The 25,625-nt window shown below is 31.3% G+C and overlaps 1 protein-coding gene across 1 annotated transcript in view; it reads left to right on the forward strand.

Annotated features, from left to right (window-relative positions):
* LOC124364583 (leucine-rich repeat and calponin homology domain-containing protein) overlaps positions 1 to 21,604 on the forward strand; it is a 77,920-nt gene extending 56,316 nt beyond the window's left edge. The window contains exons 6-13 of the mRNA XM_046820144.1: positions 552 to 658; positions 2,453 to 2,590; positions 5,989 to 6,103; positions 7,036 to 7,152; positions 8,303 to 8,521; positions 10,805 to 10,942; positions 11,853 to 11,930; positions 18,327 to 21,604. Of these exons, the coding sequence (XP_046676100.1) occupies positions 552 to 658; positions 2,453 to 2,590; positions 5,989 to 6,103; positions 7,036 to 7,152; positions 8,303 to 8,521; positions 10,805 to 10,942; positions 11,853 to 11,930; positions 18,327 to 18,515 (1,101 nt within the window). The 3' untranslated portion in view covers positions 18,516 to 21,604. The remainder of the gene's footprint in view (positions 1 to 551; positions 659 to 2,452; positions 2,591 to 5,988; positions 6,104 to 7,035; positions 7,153 to 8,302; positions 8,522 to 10,804; positions 10,943 to 11,852; positions 11,931 to 18,326) is intronic.
* Positions 21,605 to 25,625: the final 4,021 nt, after the last annotated feature.

The raw sequence follows: 25,625 nt of genomic DNA on the forward strand, positions 1-25,625 counted from the left end.
TTAAGTGACATATCAGTTTTTGCTGTGCCCAGTGGTGGGTTCAACTGGAAGGTATAAACCAGCCAGAAGTGATCCCTGCTGGCTTCACAATTAGACTGAAAAGAGAACATTTACATTGAAAACATTTTGTTTCCCTGTTATATTGTTTATGTACATCCATTTTCGTTTTGTGATTTTGCTATTGTTATTTTCTTTCTTTTCATATGATAAAATCTTTTTGCATACATATGTAATAAGTCTTTGTTATTAAGAAAGTTATGCACATTACACCATGTAAATTTGTTGTTTGTGTTTGGCAGTCAGTGAAAATATTAACAATGAAATATATGGAGTAGGATACATCATTTAAATGATATAAATTTAATTTTTTTCCATTCCTTGAAGAGTAATATGGTAGTTTTGTTGAAGAGAAGAAAAAAATTAACATGCAGAAATTTTGTAGCTTAATATTTTTAAATTGAGATAATATTTGATTAAAAAATTGAAATCTGCCACTTTGTGTTCTATGTTGATGACAATGAAATCACCAATAAATCAAACTTCTGTTCTAGACATTGAATGAGCTCGGGAAGAAGAGGTTAGAAAGGTCAAGTTCCGAGCGAGAAGTCAGTCGGCAGAACAGCTCCGAGAGTGGGATAAAATCTCTGTCCAGCTCAAGGTGAGTTACTATGAGTTAATTTCTCATTACTAGACCAATTGTGAGTATTGTCAATATTAGTGACATTTTATTTTGTTTGTGGTAGTAGCGCACTAGGCCAGGCATGTATGTAGGTCGTTTACACTGTTTGGCCATCTGTGGGGAGAGGAGGTAAACACTGCAGGGGAAGTATTTATACACTGGGTGCAGCAGGCCTAGGAGTGTAGTTTTTGTCTGTGTTGCTGCAGTAGCTGGAGAGGTAGTTACCAGTTTCATTAAGGTACAATGTTCCTTGATAATTTAATTTGTATTTCTTAGTTTTGTATACAATATATGATCCAGATGAATTAGGGTCCAATAAATGAACTGGAAATAATTTATGTCAATGTAAGTTTCACAGTTTTCACCAAGCTTTGGCTTTTTTACTAGTTTGAAAATAAATTTGGACAAAACTACATTTACATTAAATTTCTAAAAACAACTTGTACTTAGAAATGTTTTTTAAACAATCTCATAGCTTGGTAATATTTCAAACTTACAATATACTGTGTTTCAAATCTTTTTATGAAGAAATATATTTTATACATGGTTTTGTTATCTATTTGTTCCATATAACAGAATCATTGTTTTTAATAAGCATCACAAACATTTAAATATTATTGAAAAGTATGTGAATTTTGTAATAAGTTTATACTGTTGATGGTTAGGATTAAAAAATAAACTTAATTTAATTTAAAATTGTTGTCATTAATTTTTAAGTGCATAATAATTTATTACTCACTGTCTAGAAATTAAGATTTTAAAGCAAGAACAAATATCGGTTTTGATACAAAAAATTGGGCTAAACTACTTGTGAACATCGCTATAAGTTGTACCGTTAGTTAGTTCCATTTTATATAATGTAACATTTCACATTAGCCTAGTTAGCCAGTACAACTTAATATTATTTTTTATCCAATATCCTGGATAGTTCTTGTACTCTAATTGGCAGCAACGTGGCAAGGCATACATTTAATTTACCAACTAAAAGTGGTACTTGTAAGTTTCTTTAATTAAATTGAACTTATAAGTAAACTTTGTAATTCGAGTATTTATTACTACGACCTCAGAAGTCACCACCCCCATGTGTTATCGTCATTCGGTACAAAGTCTAAGATCACATTCTGAAACGTATGTAACAGATCTAGTTCATTAAACCACCGTTAACGTACAAAATGTTATTAACATGAGGAGTTATGTGGCTATTATAATATAACAATACACAAGTCATGTTCTGATCTAGTTTTGTTTATATTTACTATGCAGGGTCAATTTAGTTTAAAACATTTTATAATTTTAGCATTAATATTTACAATTTTCTAAATAATTCTTTAATAAGTTTTTAAAGACTTTCAAATGTAAAATGTTGATTAACCGTTTGTGCTTGGAAGGGTATTTTAGGAATGTTCTCTCAGATTGTGTGGCCAACACTGAAAGCCTTCACAAAGTCATCATTAATTAAAATGTACATTTTTTAACCTCCAAATAAACAGACAACTTAAATTGTTAAATATTTCCAAACAGGCAATGCTAGCCATCCGATTTCAAAAGGTTAAGTATGCAAATATTATTGCTGTTTAATTTCAAGAGTTAACTATAGGTTCTGTTTTTAAAATCACTCAATGTCGACAGTTCTGACAGTTGTGTTTTTAACCAGTAAACTTTGGTATTTAGGGTTAAGTATTTAGAACAGCTAATAAACATACACGGAACACTGTAGATTCTGTTGACGTGTACATACAAGCTGTATCTGTACCATACTCTGTCTGCACACAGCCTGGGGTCGAGGTTCAGCAAGAGTGGTCAGTCTGTGAACGGGTTGGGCACGGCTCTGTCACCTGCTGTAGAGCCGACTCCTACTGGTAACGGCCTGGACATGGACACAAGACCCTTCCAGCACGTCCAGTCCTACAAGTGGGTAACAGTTGGACATTTTATAGTTTGAGTAACAGAGGTCTTTTTTTTTTTGTAAATTTCAACTGTAAAGGTCTAGACGAATTAACTTGAGTTACTAGAGTCGCATTTCCATAATTATTTACTCGTAGACAGAATTTATATCCTTATTTTATCCTACTACTTTTTCATATCATGAGATACAATGACAAACTATGGGCTAAATAAAAGAGTAAATTTTTTTGAGGGAACATTAAAAATATATTTCAGCCATGATGTTATTCTTCTGGTTAATCTAATAATGTGTTCTAATAGTGATATGTTTTTGGAGCTCAGCAAGGAACATTGTCCTTGGCAAAAATTGTAGTTATTTCAATCATTGTAATCTATATGTATATATAAAAATGAATGTTTGTGTGTTTGTCCTTATGGAATCGTACACTATTTGACCGATCATTATGAAAATTTGAATGTATGTGTACTTTTCGACGGAGAAGGTTTATATGCTATACTCATTTATAAGACTCACCACGAGGTGGCGCTGCAAAATATAAAAGTTTTCAAAGCGCCAGCACATTATAAACTGCAATTACGAAACAGTTACGTGTATTAATTTGCCAAAGACTATTTGAAGGCACTAAGTTAGGATATATGTTTGTCTTTATGATAAATATATGGTTGAACTTAAAGCTTGACTGTTAGACCGCTTTATAATAAAATACATGTACGTGCATGAACCAGAAGTGCAAATACACAGGCAAAGTTTAGGTAAAGCGTGCGAAGCCGCGGGAAACAACTAGTATTTTATGAACAAACATTATATTTTACAGTTCCGATGACTTGAGTGATTAAATGATAGTTTTCACATGATAGTTTATGTAATAGCCCTTGTGATATGAAAATGTTCATCTATAATTAATTACCCAGTTACCCATAATTTACTATTTTTTATAATTTTTTCCTAAAATGTCCTATTGTTATTAGTTATTACAGTTTGAACATTTTGTTTAACCAACATTTTGAAACCTGAAAATCCTGCCTTATTTTTTTGATTTTTTAAAATAATTAAATAAGCTTTAGCACAAGTTTCTAGCATAATATATAGTACTTTTTGGTATGTTTAGAGTTTTAGCCCCTGCTGCAAAAAGACAAAACCAACTGTGGTTAACAGTTCTTTGAATTATCCTATAAACATGTATAAAATGTGTGGAGATATTTTAGTTAAAAAAAAAAAACTACTGCTCGTTTAGTTTGTTTGACCATATATGAATTTTATTTTTTTAAATCATACCTTAACCCTGGAAGTGTCTATTAGAATTTCTGAAACGTCGGCACTTTACATGCAATTTGCAGGCTCTTACGGTAAAATTCATAAAAAAATGTTTTTTTTATTTAAGTATAAAGTGTTATACATCAATGTTTTTGTTATAATTATAGAGAATAAAGCTAAATAAGTTTTAATAGGAAATTTTAAAAAATTATGTCATGTATTGTGACTATAATTTTATGTGTGAAAAAATTATGTTACATAAAACTATCCTCATCTTACAAAAATTTAAGATGAATAGAACATGTAGGATTTCCAAATTGTAGCAAATTTAGTTATAAACACAAAAATATATAGTTTTTTGGTTAAAAAATAAAAAAGTGATAACAATTATGTTTATACAGAAAAGTGCAAATTTGCCATTTTTCAGTTGCTAGGCAACACAATGAAATAAGTACTATCAAACAAAATTATTCAATATGTTTCTTACCTTTTTTTATGTTTGATGATTAGAGCAATATATATATATATATATATAACAGTTTTTAACATTTTATAATTGAAGAAAAAAAAAACAAAATATATTTACACAGCCGATTTTTGGAAGTACTTGCGACATTTTCCACTTCAGATTCAATGTAATCACTCACATCAGATTCCATGAGAATATTATAAATATCACTAGATCCACATGGATCAGCCATTACTAGTTTTAAAATTAAACTAATTATATTAAAACTGGACACAAATCACGTATACGCACTCCCAAACAAACAAGAAATGATTTTTTCACAACCGGCAATCACCGCTACACAGATACGATCGAGCACAATGACAGCTTATAAAGTTAAGCTGATTGCCATCTAGATACAGCACAAAAGATAATCAAAGACCACTAAACATTAAAAGCAACTCATAAGCAGTAGATTGTTATATAATTTAAAGGTCTGTGACCGGTAATATGCATTTTATCGGTATATTACGAATCGACCCCGTTAGTGTCGCTGCATTTTAGAAGTGACCTCATCGACACCAAATGGGTCGATCGACACTTCCAGGGTTAAAAATGGTTCTATTTAATAATTTCAAACTTAGCATATATTTTAAGCTCATTAAAGGGACATTAACAAAAAATTCAGTAAATAGTATCACTTTTAGTTTCAAAATGGTGGCCTTTAACTGTCTTCAAAATTAAATATGTAGAATTTTATTAGTACAATAATTTTGAAAAAATAATATTTTGTTGTAATTATAATAGAGAATCCAATGGTATCATATTTGTTGAAAGTGGTCGGAAAATTGTATATAAAAATTAAACTTCCCTGAGGATAGAAGTTTTCTATTTTAATTAAAATCAGCTGATATTATAAAAATAGTACTAAATGTTAATAAAACAATACTTTTCCAAATAGTTTTTTTTTTTTGATGAGGCCTTTTGAAACCAAAGGTTTCATCATCAGGCGACTCAACAAATAAATATTTACACATCATTACAATTACAATTAAAATACCATAAATAATAATACCGTAAATATGTAAATATAACAATTTTGGAAATATTTCAGCTAGTATGAAATATTATATATGAATACAGTTACATTTTTTAATAAATTGAGAAGGAAGAAGATTGGAATTTTCAATAGGACCTTCTTCATTATTTATGAGTATTTCTTTATTTCTGTTTATGTGTAGTGTTTTTCAAACATTTAATTTCATTGGTTTTGTTACTTCTTTTATTTCAACCCAAAGAAAGCCCATATATAAATCATTATTCTTGCAAAACTGTTAAAGAAATAACAGTTTTCAAGATATTTAATTCTGAGAACTTATAATTTCTGCCATTTTGAAATATTGTTGGATAATTTATTTATTGTTAGATAAGTTTCAATGTAATCAAATAAACTATTTTTGAGATGTCATTCTTTAACCCTTTGGGTGCCAGGCCGATGATCCGTTATCAACATCTAACTGTACTGAAAGTGCCAATCCCTTGTAAAACACTTTTTATTCGTAAAAATGTAATTATACTTTTTCAAGATCAGAGCAGTAGTATAGTTAGAAGAAAGTCGTGTTGAAGAATTAACCAATCTTTGTATACCAAACTATGTCCCTGTATAGTCTTGAAATTAATAGAATGTTGGCACTTATCTAGGGAATACAAGGAAGCTCTACGGCAGCAGCGAGTCCAGGACAACGTGTACAAGAGCAGGCAGAGTTCTGACGAGCATACTCCCTCGCCCCCTTCGTACAACAACAACCACATCAACGTGAGTACACTGTTAGATTATATACTGTGAATATGTGAACTCACTAGTCAATACGCAATTGTATTTTAATACTAATTTTCAACAAAGGTGTATATCTTGTTGATAAAATATGCTACAGAATGAGTTCAGCACCGTTTGCTCTTAGGAGGATGTCGCATGTGTGTGACATATATGTTTTTAAAACAATTTATTTTGCTCTCATACAACATCATCTGTTACGAAATAGAGGTGTATAGAAGTGCATCAAAATCAAAATTGGATTCAGTGCAGTTGTAAAAAAGTGCTATTAGGAATAACTTGACATAAAACATCCTTGTAAGACACATTTTATTGAGTTAGGATTTTTAACTGTTTACTCCATGTTTATATATATATATATATATATATATATATATATATATTTATTTATTTATTTAAATTTTTTTTAAATAACTTAGATTTTTTTGACAAACCAAAAGACATTCATAATTATAGTACAAAAGGAAAAGTTATCCCTATAGTCCAATCATATAATAAAAGAGTTAAAAAAACCAACTGTATAGGTTTGAAATCTTATAACCACTTACCTCCTAATTTAAAAAAGAGCAAACTATGAATAAATGTAATACATACATAATAATAAATTATGTAATATATTTATTTTATCATTGTTAATCGCTTTGACACTATTTGATGTTGCAATCTTGTATATTCTATAAATAAAGAGGTTTTCAATTCAATTCAATTAATGCCTTATTTTTGCTTAGTTCTGTAATAACTTTTTTCTCTTTGTGCGCCAAGTTGTTATTTTTCAGTTATTGATATCAGTATTTACCTCACAGGGAATATAATTGAATCTAAAACAAATGCAAGAAAATTATTTCAGTGTTTGTTGTTATTTTTAGTGAGAGTTGAAGTTTTTAAACTCATACTTACTATGAAATGTTTTACAGGAGGCTGACTCTAAGAGTGATACGAGTCCAAGTCCCTGTCAGGATAAGAGGCCAGTGCAGAAGGTCATTCCCTCTCGTAACCTCAACTACACCCCTCCTCCTCCCCCGACCACACAAGTCAGTATTCCAACAGTCATGTTGTTAAGGACGTAGCCAGCGAGGGGTCCAAAGGGTCCAGACACCCCCCAGTTTTCAATTACTTGTTTAGGAAAAGATTATTATTATTTAAATAATTCAGTATTATTGACATGTAATGCTGAAAGATCGTTTTCAATAAAGAAGAAACGGGTCAAAAACTTTTTAAGGAACAAAATGGGGCCTTACTCTTTGTCCACTATAGGAAAATATCATATGTCTGGATCTCCCCCTCCGAAATTTTTTCCTGGGTACGTTCTTGCATGTGTTATAGCTTTAACTCAACACTAGATATTTGTCCAAAGAATATCTGAAGAATCAGAAAACTGTTAGAAAATTACGTGGAAAATATTTGAAATTCTAAGAAATTTGGTTTTATCCAAAGAATGATGAATTTTACACTTTTGAAAGAAATTATATTCTATTTATAATATTTATATTCTCTTTATTTTGATAGTTTTTCATTGTGTTTTATTTATTAATTTCAAAATATTTAATTTTAGATAAATCTTTAAGAAAGTTAATAATAATAAAATAATAAAGTATCTTGGAGCATTGGAAAAAGTTTAAGTTAATATTACTAATAAATGAATACACATTTCCAACATTAGTTTTAATACTAATGAGTTGGATGTGTATTAATATTAATACATATTTTAATTACTAAAATTAATATTGGAAAATGTGTACTCATTTACTAGAGACATGAAATTACTAGAATAACTTTTAACTACTGGTTTTCCATGAACAACATAATTCTCTGCTTACAATTCTTTGTTTAACTTCATTACTGAACATTTGAAAAGTTAACAGGATTATGGATTTGTATGTTTTAAGGACATCCAAGGAAGAGAACAAACTCCATTCCTTCAAAACATTGTGTTTCTTTTATTGTAACACTTAACAATTATCCCTCCACTTACAAACATTACACATTCGATATCTAAACATTTACTGATTTAAGCTCTGAAATAAATGTTTGAAGAAAGATTGCTGCAGTTTCAACTTGCCAATCCCAAAGAATCTATTAATTCTATGACATAAATTCCAACAAAAGTTGGAAATTACACTTACGTTTTGGTAAACATCCTGTCTGGACCGATGTTACATGAGGTGGTCTTGTGTTAAACAGGACAGTTCTACGACGGTGAATGGTTGCACTACGACGTACGTGAAGCCACCTGCGCCTCAGCTGTTGACAACAAGCCTGGGCTACGTGGGGAGCAACACGGCACCACCTCGACCGATGGCCTGGAACCGCAACGTGCCGCCTGACAAGCTCAGCTTCACCATGCGTCGGGAGTTCGAGAAAGCCAAGGAAGAGGCTGAGCTTATACAGCAACTTCGAACGGTAACTACCATTATATACTTTACGTGAATAGTAACAATAGTAATGTTCACACGTATTATTACTTTGTCTGTGTTTTTTTAGTACTAATTCAAGATTTTTTCTTTGTCTTTAAACATATATAAATGAAATTGACATCATTAGAAAATTCATAATATTAGTAAAACTAGCCAATACCAAATTCTTTAATTTTGTATATACATAATTGTTCAATAAGCCTTTAATTAAATAAATAAATGATTTAAAACTAATGTACAACTACAATAAATAAGTTCATAACATAACAACAACAAATAAAAAATATGAGAAGTAAAACAAATAACAACTCAATAAATTTGTAACGGTGGCCTCAAAATTGATACAGGACAAATGCTCATCAAAAGGCTTTGTGCAATGAGAAATAATAAATAAATTTTAAAAGAAACAACAAATATAAAAACAGTAGACTAAAATTTTATTTCACTAGTTACACAGGACAAATACTCGGCAATTTAATAAAAGGCTTTGTCCTTCAACCAAATACTAATACAGCTTTTAAACTTAACAATACTAACTGTCCATGCGTTATCAGGCGAATGATTGAAAAGTTTGATTTCCATACATAAATAACTTTTCTTAATTTTTTCTAGTCTAACATTTACTATATTTAGCTTGCCTTTGTTTCTTGTATTATAAATATGTGTATTTTGCCTCAGATGATATGTTTCTAAATTTTCTGTACATTTTAATAAACATGAATATATATATACTGTACATACTTGGCAGAGTCATAATTTGTAATTCTTTGAAAAGGGGCTTGCAAGAAGTTCTGTCAGGTAAACCTTTAATAACTATTAATGCATTTTTTTGCAAAAGCTTTTTTAAATTGAATTTTTAAAACTGTGTTACATTTAAAATTAGACCTGATCATCTGATGATTTGTTTTTATTAAATCTTATCAAAACCCGATCGATTTTATGTTAGCCAATCAATTTTCTTCAAATATTTTAATCAATTTTGTTCATAAGTAAATAAGTTTTCTACTAGTTTGCATAGTCTTTTGTTGCAGTCTTTTAAAAAGTAGGTTGGTAAAAATTGAATAATGGCAATAAGATAACTGACTACGACAGTGGCGGTAAGCTGACTTGTGCAGCAGGCTGTAGGTGAACTTGCAAAACCCCAACTTAAAGGCTAAAGAGTTAACAAGTTACAGATCATTTAATAGAAATGGAAGACCGTTAATTATTAATTGATTGCTAGTTTTTAACACCATACATTTTTAAACAGGAAAAGAGACTCACAAATAATACATGAATACTATTTTTCTGTGTGAGTACTATATTGCTACCGGTAGTATAAATTTTAATCTTGAGAATGCACTCTTTTTTTAAAGGCTTTTGTAAAAGTGGCCGAAAGCTTTTTAATTAAAATTTTTTCAGATCAGAATCTCAAAAGGGAAAGGATAATAACAAGTCTAAATTTTCCAAAATCTACTTTTTACAAAATATTATAATATAGACTCAGATACATTTAGAGCAATATAATAGTGAATTTCAATTAAAACACTACCCTTGTACACACTTATGCAATGTTAACTTTGACAGCAAGTGCTAGAAATCATCACTTGATTTTAAGAAATTTAAGAATTCAATCAAATGGACTCTTATTCTTATTTAATATACGTACTGAATCGAACCAAGCCAAAATAGTTCATCCAAACATTTTTGTTTTGTTCTCCTAGGACAAGAAGCTTAGAAATTGCACTTAGTCCTATAAGGACCTTAGTGCTGCTTCCGGAGTGACAGTATATTCTAGATTGGAAAGATTGGGGGTAGGGGCCGCCTCCTGTAAAGATCCATGAGGAAGAATTTAGGGTACTAATCTCAAATTATGTCTTGGAAGTAGGGAAGGCCAGCTCTGAACCAGCCTCTCCAGTCAAAGTCGGCAGGGGGTAGCACACCTTTATGTCTAGGCTGGCAAGAACCTTTGAGACTTAGGGAACGGATCCCACCAACTCCAACAGTCCCCTACTGCAGTAGACTAGATCTATCGAATTACCCTTGGATCCAGAATATTTTCATTTGCAGTTAGTGATGTGCCACTCTTGGACATCAATAAGGTTGCCCAGATTTAAGTGATACATTGGTTTTAGCTGTTCCCAATGTGGGTTCAACTGACAGGTATAAACCAGCCAGAAGTGACCTCTGTTGGGTTCAACCAAACATTATCAAGAATATATTGATGTTGCTTGGAATCAGTAATCTAGATATATCCAGGTACAACTTAACTGGTACTTTGTTGTTACAGAATATTGAGACCAGACTGAAGATGTCGCTGCCAGCGGACCTGGCCCCAGCTCTGAGTGACGGGGTGGTTTTGTGTCATCTGGCAAACCACGTCAGGCCTCGCTCTGTCGCTAGCATCCATGTCCCCTCTCCTGCTGTTGTAAGTTATCGTCTTATGCAGGACAAATTAGATTCTACTTTTATAGAGACAAGTTTGGATGTACTGTCCACTTCTAAACCCAATGTTGTTCATGAGGTAAAAATCTACTATGTCAGCCACAATCGAATTTCTTAATGAGATAATGAAAAGACTAATAAATGGTGATTATGTTTGTGGTTGTTTTTCAACTTACAAAGAACTTTTGACTATGTGAATATAGATGTTTTACTTGATAAATTATAAAAGTGTGGAATAAGAGACACCTCATGATTTTCAGAAATCTTCCTTAGTCCGTAGAAACAGTTTGTTACTAAAAAGTTTATCAGAATGAAGTCGCATCTGAAAGAGCAGATATTGACATTGGTTTGCCCCATTCGTTCTTGGTCCATTAATATTCTAATAAGTAATCCGAACCAAACAAATGTATATGCAGAAGACACCTCTCTACTTTACAAAGACAACACTTTGGAAAATTTTGAAATCATATGAAATGTTCAAATTAATAATATAGTGTAATACTTAAATAACAACGTTCTAACGGTAAATGTAAAAAAAAGATTGCTGTAAATTTTACTTCAAATAAAAAACTTACTTGAAAAATGGACAACGATTTAAAACATCAACAAATGTAAACAAGTAGTTGAACATAAAAAACTATTAGTAAATCACGACAAAAACAAGATGGCGGCAAATCAGGAAACCGAGGGTTTAGTAACGTCCAACCACTGAATACTGACCAGCCAAATAAAAAACTAACTGTTAAGATGAACTCTCAGGTTATTTATCTACATAATCACCATTTAAATTATGACATTTATCATAACGTGGTACAAGCTTTACAATACCCTCTCTGTAGAAATCTACCGGCTGCGAGTACAACCAGTTAACTAAATTGTATTAACTGTTGCAGCCTAAACTGACAACACCGAGGTGCCGACGGAATGTTGACAACTTTCTTGAGGCCTGTCGTAGGATAGGAGTTGAAGAGGTAAGTAAATAATTTTATTCATTTCTGTTTTTATTTATTATGTTTTAGCTTTGATTACTAGTCACAAAAGAGATAACCCCGTCCAACAGGCATCTCCTCAGACAGCTTTCTGTGTTGTGGCAAGTGGTACTGTAGTGATCTTATCATCTCACTCGCTCTGTTGATGGAGTAGCAAGCCTCTGATCAGGTTGGCTCCCTAGAGTTGCAACTATAGTAAGAGTTGTAACTTGTAATCAGTCCTAGACCTACATCACGTAACAAGCGTGTGTCTCACAATCAGTCTCAGACACAGGACATTACATAACAAATGTGTGTGTCTTACAATCAGTCTCAGACAGACATCACGTAACAAATGTATGTGTCTCACAATCAGTCTCAGACAGGAATCACGGAACGATTGTATGTATCTCACAATCAGTCCCAGACAAGTATCAAGGAACAAACGTATGTGTCTCGCAGTCAGTCTCAGACAGGCATCATGTCACAAATGTATGTGTCTCACAATCAGTCTCAGACAGACATCACGTAACAAATGTATGTGTCTCACAATCAGTCTCAGACAGGAATCACAGAACGATCGTATGTATCTCACAATCAGTCTCAGACAAGTATCAAGGAACAAACGTATGTGTCTCGCAGTCAGTCTCAGTGCTCTTACACACGATCCGGCACACGCCGCGCGCCGCTCGCCTGGGAAGCTGAATGTTTTCACACGAGGTCGGTTTCGTCCGGCGCGTGCCGTGCGGCGCTCCCATGTTTTGACTGTTCAGTACATGCTCAACTATTGAAATGTTAACAACGCGGAAGAATAAAGTGCTAGCCATGTACTTAATGTGGAGACGGCGAAGAAGAAGAAATAGGCGGTATTGGATTCACCCATTGCTTCAAAATCGACATACTTCTGGGTCCTTCAAAGTTTTATTCAATTCATTACTTTCGTATGTCAATCAAATCGTATGATGAACTTTATGACTTTTTCCATGTCAATATCTTCATCAGTCGACTGCCACTACCTCTTATGTTTCACTCATTTTTACTTAAAAAAAAAAAACAAAACAGTTGAACAAAAACAATACCGAAGTATACGTACGTCTTCACTCTCCAGTGGCAAACCCAAGACTAGAGGTTGGGCCGTGCGGCGCGCGCCGGACCGTGTGAAACCCCCAATATGATACAATAGCCCTTCGCAGAGTAGTCCGGCGTGGACGCCGCGTGTCAGGCGTAGGGGAGTCCGGCGGGAATTTGTGCGCCGCGCGGCGTCTGCGCCGTACGGCGAGCGCCTGATGTCGTGTGGAAATACTCATCTACTCCCATAGCCCAACGCCGCATCAGGCTCGCGCCGCACGGCGCTCGCCGGATCGTGTGAAAGAGCACTCAGACAGGCATCATGTCACAAATGTATGTGTCTCACAATCAGTCTCAGACAGACATCACGTAACAAATGTATGTGTCTCACAATCAGTCTCAGACAAGTATCAAGGAACAAACGTATGTGTCTCGCAGTCAGTCTCAGACAGGCATCACGTCACAAACGTATGTGTCTCGCATTCAGTCTCAGACAGGCATCACGGAACAAACGTATGTGTCTCACAATCAGTCTCAGACAAGTATCAAGGAACAAACGTATGTGTCTCGCAGTTAGTCTCAGACAGGCATCACGTCACAAACGTGTGTGTGTCTTACAATCAGTCTCAGACAGACATAAATAAATATATATATGATATATAAAAAAATATCAATAAATAAAATACAAACTGGAAGCAAAATTTTAATAAAAATTTAATATTATTTGTTAATTTGGTTATTTATCTACACTTGTTTACACACAAAGTATGACAAAAACACATTTAACAAACAGCAATTTAATTTGCGTATTATCAGACAGGTGTTGTCCATGAATAAAGTCAAAAGTCAAAATTTCTTTATATATATATATATATATATATATATATAATATATATATATATATATATATATATATATATATATATATATATATATATATACACACACACACATTGTACAATTTCATTGTGTCATTATTGCCTAATTTTAAGTTAACCTTAAAATTATGTACATTTTATTATGTATTTTATATTACCATTTTTTGTTCTGTTTTTTTTTTACAAAAACCTTGGATTATTTTTAAGATTAAAATCTTAGATCTTAAAGCACAGCAGACCCACAGCATGCACAAGCATAATACAGAAAATATGAATTGCAAGAAAATTAGGTTATTTACGTATAGTTTTTCAACACAAAGAATAATAAATACGTTTTAGCGATTGATAGCCTGCATAATGACGATCAGACGATAATTAGTAATGTGGTGAATCACGGCAGACTCTTTTACTGCAATTGATTGTCAAATTTGAATCATAATTGAAAATTTGGTGGATTTGAGATTCATTACTCTCCCGCATCGTAGATAGGAGTTTAAATGCCTAGTTAGTAAATTTGCAGGACAAAACATGATAAAAACTTGAGTTTACTTATAAAGTTATCCAATTATAATGTCAGTACGGGTCATATCAGTAGGGAAGCAGTATAATTGTATCACTGTAATATCAAGTTAGCTTTTTATCCAGTACATATTCTATAACAATGTTCTGTCCTTGAACTCTTCCAACCTGCTATTTTAATATCTTAAAGTTTCTTTTACTATATTTTTAATGTTGATAAAAACAATTGTAACATATTTTTGTAATTTGAAGCAAGTGCATTCTTATTGTTTTGCAGTCATACTTGATTAGTTCCTTCAAACAATATTCTTGTTATTTAATGTTGTATTATTATAATTTTAATTTCTATTATCTGTTAATACTTCCCTACGGATATAAATCATTCAGTCAATTAGATTTTAGTGTACTATGATGTATGAAATGTACGAACTAGATTTTATATGTAATACTAGGGCTGTTTTTTTTTCCAACCTCTGATGCGTTATAAAAATAAAACTAAACTAAAGCATAATGAAATAAGGTTATTGTTGAAAGTTGCATATATTCATGGTTGCTTTTCAATATAATCACCATTAAAATCTAAACATTTGTCATACTGGGGTGCAAGCTTTCCAATACCCTCTTCAATGTTGCCTGCCGCCAGTGACTTTAGATGTGTTTCCGTAGCGTTTTGGAGTGTGTCCTCTGATCGGAAGTTCTGCTCTCCTAGCCACTTCTACCATTCAGGGAGCAGTTGAAAGTCACTTGATGCTAAGTCAGGACTATAGGCTGGATGGTCAAAACCCAATGAAATCTGTCAAGAAGACATTTTCGTGTGTGCAGCATCATGAGGACGAGCATTGTCATGAATAGGAGCAATTCCAGAAGTGAACAGTTTCTCTTTTATTGTTCTGAATGGCTCTCTGTAACCGTCATATTGTTCCACAGTAGCCTTCTGCGTTTATCGTGGTTCCTGGCTGTAAAAGTTCCACAAGCAGAACTCAAAACACAGGAGCTACGATCTCTTGTTGAAGGTTTTTGAATTTGTTGGGGGAATTCAAATGGATCCCTTGTTATAACTGTTGTTTATGTAGTTTCTGAAGTGTCATACAAAACCTATGTTTCCTTTTTTCTGCCACAAAAACAAACAAAAAATCTATCATGGTTAAGACACGATAATGCTGCTGCCATTCGTTGAGTCTTGTGGTCTTTTTGGGACTCATCAAGCTTAATGTTTTTTGACGTAGGTGTTATAATAGTGTAGAAAGCTGATCAGGAAATTGATTTGAAAACTCAACTCCAACTGCCTTTAACTGTTTAATTAGTTTGTTCAATGAGGTCTTCTTTTGTGATAGACTTGGCCTTCTTCATCATGAACACAAACTCGTTCATCTTTAAATTTTGTGCACCACTCACACACTACATCATAATTTTTCAATCATATATTGTGACATCCTTCAGTGAATTTCTCTTAGATTTAGTCCTTTAGCTTGCAAGAATTAAATAACGCTTCACACTAGATCTAGAATCAATGTTTCTTGGTGATTAGCGGGCGTCAAGACACTTGTCAATGTGTGAGGTGTTACCAGAAGAGGTGTGCAGTAGACTACTAAACAATTTTTTCACCATACTGTTTGGCTGGCTTTTTTAAAGAATTATTGCGGGTTGAAAAAAAAACAGCCTTTGTATAGATGGATATTAGTGTAATAATATATAAGGTGTAGCTGAAGTCTTGAGATTATGATTCAAACAGACTAAAACATTAATTTAGTTGATTAACCAAAATTGTTTAATAATATTGTTCATGCAATTAAAAATAGTAATCTTTAAGATTTTAGAATGTAGTAAAATGTGCAAGCTTATGGTCACAATGGTGTTAGTTGTCTTTAGTTATTTTCAGTTTATTTGAAGAGCTGTCATTAATCAAATCAAATATTTCTTATTTATGAAATGTTTATTAAAAGATCGAATATCGTCAAGAACATGATACTTGGAGAGAATTTAGGATGAGCTTGTTTAACACATTGGAAATCAATTATGTTAAAGTAACAAGTGATGCATTAAAAAATTTCTTTCAATACATGAATCACTTCCAATTCTAATTAAAGCAGATCAGGACCTTGGTGAAATGGTTACCTCACATTAATAAATAGTAAGAAAATATTAAATGTGTGTGTGTGTGTTTTATTAATAGATTTTACTTTGTGTACATTTATATCAGAAAGATTGAACTCTTTCCTGAAAAAATTGGAAGTGGTATTTTGAATTTATAAAGTTCTAACAATAACAGTCTTCTGTTGGTGTCTGTCACAGAACTTTATGCGATGTATTACAATAATTTTGATTCATTGTTTTGATCAAGCATGAGTTAAATTACTGTTTATCGTATGTTTATTTGGATTTATTATGAGTGAACTGGTTTGAATATGATTTAAATTGAATAATGTCTATTGTATAAATACTTCTTGATGTGGACTACTTATTTACAAATTTATGCAAACAAGACATGATTATTGTTTTAGCCTTTTTCAATATAAGTTTACAAGAGTAATTAACTTTTCTTTTTTTATTGACAGGCGATGTGATATATAATGTTTTTCATAACAAAGTAGTAATAATTTCAAAATATTATACCAAATTAAATGTGGACTAATATTTTGAAATTATTACTACTTTGTTATGAAAAACATTATATCACATCACCTATCAATAAAAAAAAGAAAAGTTAATTACTCTTGTCTCTTGTTTTGGTTATCTTTTGGAACATTAAGTGTTACATATTTTAGTTTTATTTGGTCATAGAGTATGTTTTTAATATTTAACACATATTATTTGTAAAGATTTGTGTATTTAAAGAAACCATATGTTTGAAAATGGTCCTGTATTTTAAAGTTATTTTATTTGTAGGTTAAGATTAAGTATTTAATTAATTCATCAAATACTGTGCAGAAAGGTAATTTCTAAATTATAAAAAGAATCATTAATCAATATTGTTTGTAATTTTTTTAAATACTTAAAACACCTAAAAACAGTTTAATGGCTATAAAATGCATAGTTCTGACTAAAGTGCTCACTTGAGAATCATACAATTTGATACTAGTTTCAGAAAAAATCTTGTTTTCATTACTCTGTGTATTAAAAACAATTATTGCACTACAATGTTTTCACTATAAAATCCTGTTTCTTTCCTTGTAAGCCTATAAAAAATAATTCATTATTTTTGTAAATGAAATACAACATATATTTGCTTTATACTAGCAAGAAATATTTATAAATGTATAGAAGTTTTTACCATATTATCATGGTATAGCTTTATATTATTGGCTTTAATACCAAACTTGATGTGTATTATAACACAAACAAGTAAAGTATCACTGATTTATTAACTCATTAAGTTTTATTGAAATGAATTTTGATAAGTCAAATGTATTGAAGATATGATTTGAGAAAAATTTCCACAAACTAGGTAGTATTGTAATATTTACTGTAAGTACAAACTTATATTTCAAATTTTATTCTTAAGTAGTTAAGACCACAACAGCTTTAAACAACCCTCTGGTTGTTTTCTGCCAAAGGAGAAAATTCTTCGTAGTCTTAAGGGAGTTAAAGAATTAATATGTACAGCAACCAAGTAAATAATTACAAACTTTTAATGATATAGTAATAAAACTTAAGTTTCATATAGTTAATTTATTTAAATTGTCATTATCTTCTTAGATCGTTTTAGTTGGTTGTTTAATGTTTGTGTAGCAGAGATATTTTCTTAGATCTTTTTAGTTGATTGTTTAATGTCGATGTAGCAGAGATATAGTCTTTTATCGTTTTAGTTTATTGTTTAATGTTGTGTAGCAGAGATATTTTATAAGATCGCTTTTAGTTCATTGTTTAATGTTGATGTAGCAGAGACGGAGTGGTGGAGAGGTGGTGTACTAACGGGTGGTGTGGTTGGTTGCAGGCGGCGCTGTGCGACCGCGAGCACATCGTAGAGGGCGGGGGGATGTTAGAGTTGTCCCGCACCGTGCGCTGCCTGTTACAAGTGGCTGATGCGCCCCCGCCCACCCCCACCACCCTCTCCACCGCTCTCTGTGCTGCTCTCTTGCTCCTCACACTGCTCCTTCTGTACGTCTTCCCGCCGCCCGATTGAGATCAGTCAGAGAGATGCCTTCATCGATTCCGATTGTCCGCTATTTTTACATCATAAGTAGATGTAGAAGGTTTCATCACTTCTCGAATATTGTTGATCAATGCACCATTTGCTTCAAAATGTACTCAGATCTAATAGACGGTAGTAAACCTTTAATGTAGCGGACCATAAAAATGTTAGTTTCAGTTTCTGTGTTGGTATTGATTTATAAAATGTTATTGTAATTGTAATCACATTTAATCACAGTAATCACAAGCTGTAACAGTGTAAACTTCATTGTTTGTTTAATCTATAACGATTTTGATTTTGTGAATCATTGTTAAAACATTCCTTGTGCATTTGTAGACGTTTTTTCAAGTCTGATTTGGCATTTTGAACAAAACTATGTCTTTATTATGTAGTATGTTTGTTTACATAAGTTTTTGTGATGTTATAATTAAAAATTATTGTTGGAACAAATTTAAAGTTTCAAGTATTCTTTAATTTTTTAACTGTCACACAGAATGCCTTTACTTTATTTAGAGGCTAGTTTTGATCAGATATAATTATCCACAAATATTTATAGAAAGTAGATAATGTTCTTCAAACTTCTTATTGTATAATGTTTGTTCATGGAAAAATATTAAATGAAAACAATAAGATTAATTTTCATGCTCAAGATTTTTGAAAAGACCGATTTTACACAGTCTTAATATATTGCAATATAGTCATTATAGATATTCATTAATCAATTTAGTAACTAGTAAAGACATAAAAATATAAACTGGATTTTTTTTTATTGATGTACTGAATAAATTAGTCAAAAGTGGGTTAGTGGGGGGAAGGTTGGATATAATACTGTTAATTAGATTCCTGTTGTGTGTATGACAGGGGTTCCCAAAAGTTGTGCACAGTGCATCATAATTGTCTCACTTGGTTTTCACTAAATAGGCTACTTATTTTGGCATGAGATGCTATTGCCTGTTGGGGTTGAAATCACTTCAGCAGCTCATGACAAATATATTTTATAGATTGTTCCTTTTCATTTGCCAAAATCCATGGAAATCAACTTGTTTAAATTTTGAATGAACTAAAATTATCAGTTATAACAGGCAAGTGCATGCTGTGATAGTAAGTTCATAACTGGTATGCTGTATATTATATTCAATCAGGTTATGAACCGCTGGAGTCTGTTTAACTCAACGTTAGATGTGTATTGTCCACATGTTTAGTCCAATCATACTCTTATCATACCATCTTGTTTGAACATTAAGCATGTATTAATGAGTATTTCATTGGATTTACGACTCCATTGTCCGTCAAAAACTTGACAACTACGCTCTGTACATACACTTGTCTAATTCTACCAAGACCCCCTTCCTACCCACATACTCACACTAATGTTCCTTCTTGGTTAATTGCTTCATTCAGTATATCAATCATAGGCACAACTATCTGGCTTATTTTGAAATTACATCAAGCAGAATTTTATTTTGCAATATTTAATTTTTTTCTCTACCACATCACTAGGTGTAGGTAGTGTCTTTAATTTTCCAGGAGTGTTTGTATAGAAAGACCAGTTTTTGGGACCAATTTTCAGTTACGTATGTAATTATTAATTTTTTTGTATTTTAAGTGAATCTACTTTTGAAGTCGAGATTTAAAATGTTTATTAAATTGTGGTTGTTTTTTTAATATTTTTAAGTTCAGTTTAGATTTTAAATTTTTGTGATGTGAAGATAAGATAACATCACTGAAAGGCTGTTTTTATCACATGAGTGTATGTAACATTTGGATTTTGTAATAGGTAGAGAGCAGTGTCTAGCATAGTTTTTTTGTAATGGTTCGGTAATAATGATCGAGCATTGTAACATGTACGACTAGGGAGTAACATATATCTCATACTTCCATTAAGATTGTTATGTGGTTTTGAAGCTTTTGATTGTGTAGTTTCATATCACACAAATTATGTTTTACGTAAATTGTAATTAATTTGATTGATACACTTTAACCCACATTCCATAAATTTACAGATGAAATTCACTGTTATGATTTTAAACCTTAATTACAAGAATCATCCTATTTGCCAAAGTGTACATCGTATTATTGATTATATACTGTGGTATTGAATAAGATTTCTGTAATCTACGAATAATTAATTAGAATTACTATACAAATTTTCTTAGGACTATTTTTGTTTCGATCAAAAATGCTGTTACTTTATTCAGTATTGCTTCATAGATTATTGTTAGAATATTTTCAACAGCTTCTTTCTACTTTATAATTTGTTAACTTGGAATAAGTCTTAGAATTCTCTTCAAGATTGTGCTTTACTAATACTTTCAACTTCAGTCTTTTACTTCTAAAGTATGACACAATTTGTAGACACTTTTTATCATATTTTAATTTTAATTTCTGAAAAATTAGACACTTTTTAATTTTAGGGTTTTTTTAATTGTTAACGTACATTTTTAGTAACTTAGGAATCATAATTTTTATAGGAAATGAATGATTCTTGTCTGATTAATGTTGAAAATGAAAGAATATTATGTACCGTAAGTTAACTTTTAGTAAACAACTAAGGAGTTTTAAGAAATACTTTGTTTCCATTATTCTTACTTGTACATATTGTGATTTTGTGTTCTATGCTGTGTTCATCTTCTCCAAAAATTAGAACTAAGGTGTATGTCAGGTCATAACCAGACATCTGGCATTGTACAGTATTGTGTCTAGTGGCCTTGAACAAAGATCAGGTAGATTACCAAGAGTTGATGTCAGTGAATCTTACAATAGGATGAGTTTGCATCTTCTTCATAGTTAAATGTAATATAGTTTACACAGGCCTAAATCCTTCCGTATTCTTTATTTACTATTAGATAAAATTAACATGTGAGCCTATACAAGATAATATTGTGTTAATTTCCTATATGCTGATTTGATACCAAACATGTTGGGAGAAGTAAAACCTTTTATTGGTACTTTGATCTGATAGAGTATTCTGTGGTTAATATATTAATTTAATATCAGTACTTAAATTCATGCAAATAAAAATTTCAGTATGTTGTGTAAGATTTTATTATAATTAAATATATTTAGTCAAATTTTAAACTGTAAAACTTTTGATTCACATAAAATATCAAACCTATGATTATAAAATTATGAAATAGTAATTTAACCCTTCAACGCACTATTTAATTTGAACTGAACACCCCCTAAGTGGTCCACTTAATTTCTTGTTTTTCACAGTTTTGTGAAAACATTACCTATACATACATTAAATGATTTTCTGTTAAGCCTATACTTGTAAAAGTGATTGTATTGCTAAAATATAAGTATACCCATCATAACTTATGAAATAAAGTAATAAAACAGGCCTAGTTCTAAACAATAACCCAAACCAATTTTAAAAACTAAATCTAAAACTTTCACTTCACTTATGCACATACGAGTATAAACTCACAATCAGATTTGTCCTAAACCACAGTGAAAATCACTTTCAAACAACATAATTGCTAAAATTACACTCAAAAGTAACATTATGAAATAGTATGTAAATATAACCAAACAAATAAACAGCTAAAGACAAACAATAACATCGTCATGCCAGCAGACAAAGTCGTGACACCTTGATCGATGTTTTTCGTCTACTATAAACTACATGTTGAACGGCTTTCGATACATAGGTATCGATAAACCGATAGTTCATTTCATGTTCTTTCCAACGATGTATAACTCTAATGTATTACACCGAAAATAACCTAAATATATTCGTTATAAGATCGGACTGCGCGATGCGTACAGCGTACGTCGCGGGCCGAGTTCAGCGGTAAACGCTAGACGTACGGCGTACGTCGCGGTCCGTCGAAGGGTTAAACAAATACAGTGTTAAGCTGTTGACGAGTGTAGCAAAAGATAGCCAAACAAGGAAGCAAGCATTTGCCATTTGGTCCTATTTGAAGAGCATTTGCTTTTGTCGTAAGCAAACACTGAAACAAACCAACGATTGTAACATCTAGCAGGGTCACTGTCCGTAAGGTAACGGTACCTAGTGGCAATGTATAGAACTACTTTATGTGTATTTGTGTAACAAAACCTGTCCACTGTTCTTTTACCGGCCAAATGCATTCTTAGGCAAATCAGTCATAATGCGTGGTATAATATATGAAGTGTGTAATAAACAAAATTATTTATGCAACCAAACATTAATTTATCAAATTATTGACGATCTGTTAAAGTATTACTAAAGTAATTCACATTTTTATACTAATAATAAAAAATTAATGCTTTCAATCTTGTACTTGAAATGTCAATTAATAATTCAGTACCAGCAGTTTAGTTCTGTCGCAGACATTGTAAAGACATTTATCAGTATATTATGTTTTAAACATAAATAAATATAAAAATAATGTACAAGGAGTATTAACCCTTTGGAGTCTAACCAAAGATTAGACTTACTAGTCAAAAAGAGCGGACTTTTGTACAGTACCAATATGATTGTAAGCTTGTAATACTGATAGCCGGAATAATAGTTTTGTTGTTAATTTATTTGCTATAACACCCTCTTTTATGTCATATAAGTAAAACAATGTTTATAAACTTTTTAAAATTTTATTTTACTTAAAATTTATAGTTAATTTAATCTGTTTGTCTACTATTTGGCTATATTATTTCAAAATGTCTGTCCAATATTTAAATTTTGGTAGCATTCATGAATTTTTTAAACAAATTTACCTAGGCAGTAAAATTACAGACTGTACCAAAAAATATATTTTTCTTTATTTTTGTATGTCATTATGCTTAAATTTGTTTTCATATAAATATTGTGTTCTTTAATTCTTTGCTTCAGAATATTTAGGTTTTTCAAATTGGCAGCGTAATTTGTAGACTACTCAAAGTTTGCTTACTCGTCGTAAAGCAAAACACACAATTGTATCAGCACTAGAACACAACCAAACAAACAAAAAAACAATGTAAAAAGTATAAACAACCTTCATCGGCTACCGGAACAGAACAAGTCATACACAAACAGCGTTTGTTGACAGCAGTATTACGAGTAAAGTTATTTATGTACAGTTATTAATAAATAATGCAAGTACACAATATGATACTAAAATTATTATTATATTATTATTTAAATGTAAATTTTTTACAAGAATTCGGAGTTAAACATCCGACAGATCAAACGTTGGTCTCCAGAGGGTTAAATTGTTATGAATAGTTATTTTTGCTGAAAACCAGCTCTATAATAGTTGATTTTCTTTTAAAAATTGTTTGGTATAAGTTTGGTACTTTTAATGTATTTTATAAAAATTAAATTTGTTTAAACTAGAAACTACAATACACATCACAGATCTAATCTCAAGAAGAGAATCTCAGAACTTTCACATCAAATACTGTAAGGTTGTGTTTAACTATGTAGCAGCTACGTGTTTATTTTTACTGTTGTGTGTTTTAAATATTATACTATTTTTAACTGCGTAAAACCGAAGTATGTGTAATCAATATCTAGTCAACTATCCTAAAGATATAAAATATTCTTTGAAGTATTTCTTACTTTTTATTTTATATTGTGTAAAGAGATAAACAGAGCTGTCTAACACAAGATTGTTTTGTTTGTTACTGTATATTTTAGTTTATTGTATTTTACACTAAGTGTATATTATTTTAAAAGGGATTTAATCATTTTAAAGTGAAACACAACTTTAAGTTCATTTACCAACAGTCAATTATATCGATGATACAATGCAACCTTGTTAAGTTGGACTAGCCAGGTCCACGGCCGATTTGACGACGAAAATCCAGGGTAAAGGGAGAATGTTGAAAAAATAAAGAACAACGTGTACAAACAATACAATATTTGTTTATTTGAAAAAAAAAACACTTAAAATTCACATTACGATAAAGTATATTACAGTATATAGAATTATCTGTAATATACTTTATACAGATAATTCTATATTTAGAATTATATAATTTCTATATATAATTCTAAATATAGAATTATTTAGAAACCAAGAACTGTCATCATATTTAACATCTACAAAGGTTCTTACCTCTGCTTAATATTATTTTTATTCTTTAAATAAAATGTTGGTAAGTGAACTTTTTAACCTTTGTTTCGCATTGATGCGATTATAAATTAACTCCAATGAATAAATTGTAAGTAAAGAATTATCGTGTTATCAACTGTGTATGTTAACTCTGAACAATTATGTTTTATCTTTCCCAGCTTGAATCTCGATTACACTAATATATTTAAGTAGTGTTTACTTTTGTATGAAGTTTGATTTATTAAACTAACACTATGTATATTTATGATTATATCTTATGTAAATGTTGTTGTTAGTGAGTAGAGTTAATTGCTTGCGTATGAGCAGAGTTGTGGGATCGCGCAAACTACAGTAGTTATCTACGTTGCGTCGTGCAGGTGCTGGTAGTGTAGGTATGAGCGGTGCTAAGCCATGATTGATGATAAATGTAAGGTTGAAGCGATGAACATTCACAATTTTGTTTCCTGTATTTTTCGTTTTAAGTTCTATTATATTTTATGGGTGCTAAATCACTTAACATATATATGGTTGTGTTTTTATTAAATAATTATTATGGCAATGAATTAACTTGGTTTTGGTGTGCCATATTATTTGTGAAGATTTCGGCTGTTTGGACTAATAGATGTTATGTCTATCAATTTAATAAATGTATACTTATTATTATTTATTCAGGAAAGAAAACTGGATTTGTAATGCATACAAACTATGATGATTTTTAGTTGAAAAAAGTTTTGTTGTTTGCAACAATAATCTTGTAATATCTTGTTAATGTATAATAATAGTTAATTTATTTCTATTTAGATTTTTGTATAAATGACACGAAGTTACACAGAATGAATGAACAGTGATTTTATTATTCTCTGCTTGTAGTGAAAGAACACCACAATAAACAGGCATCTACTTGAAAAACAGACCAACTAGATAACTGATTTGCGAAGAGCATATAGTTTGATAAGTGCCTTGTAAATGAGCTCAGTTTTTTGCAAAACATGAAATTTAATAAATTGATCACATTGTCTCTTAAGTGCCTTCATATGTACAATAAAATTTTTATACAGATTTTATTAGTTGATGTAATATT

Source organism: Homalodisca vitripennis, chromosome 6 (genome assembly GCF_021130785.1).
Source record: "Homalodisca vitripennis isolate AUS2020 chromosome 6, UT_GWSS_2.1, whole genome shotgun sequence".
Lineage (NCBI taxonomy): Eukaryota > Metazoa > Arthropoda > Insecta > Hemiptera > Cicadellidae > Homalodisca > Homalodisca vitripennis.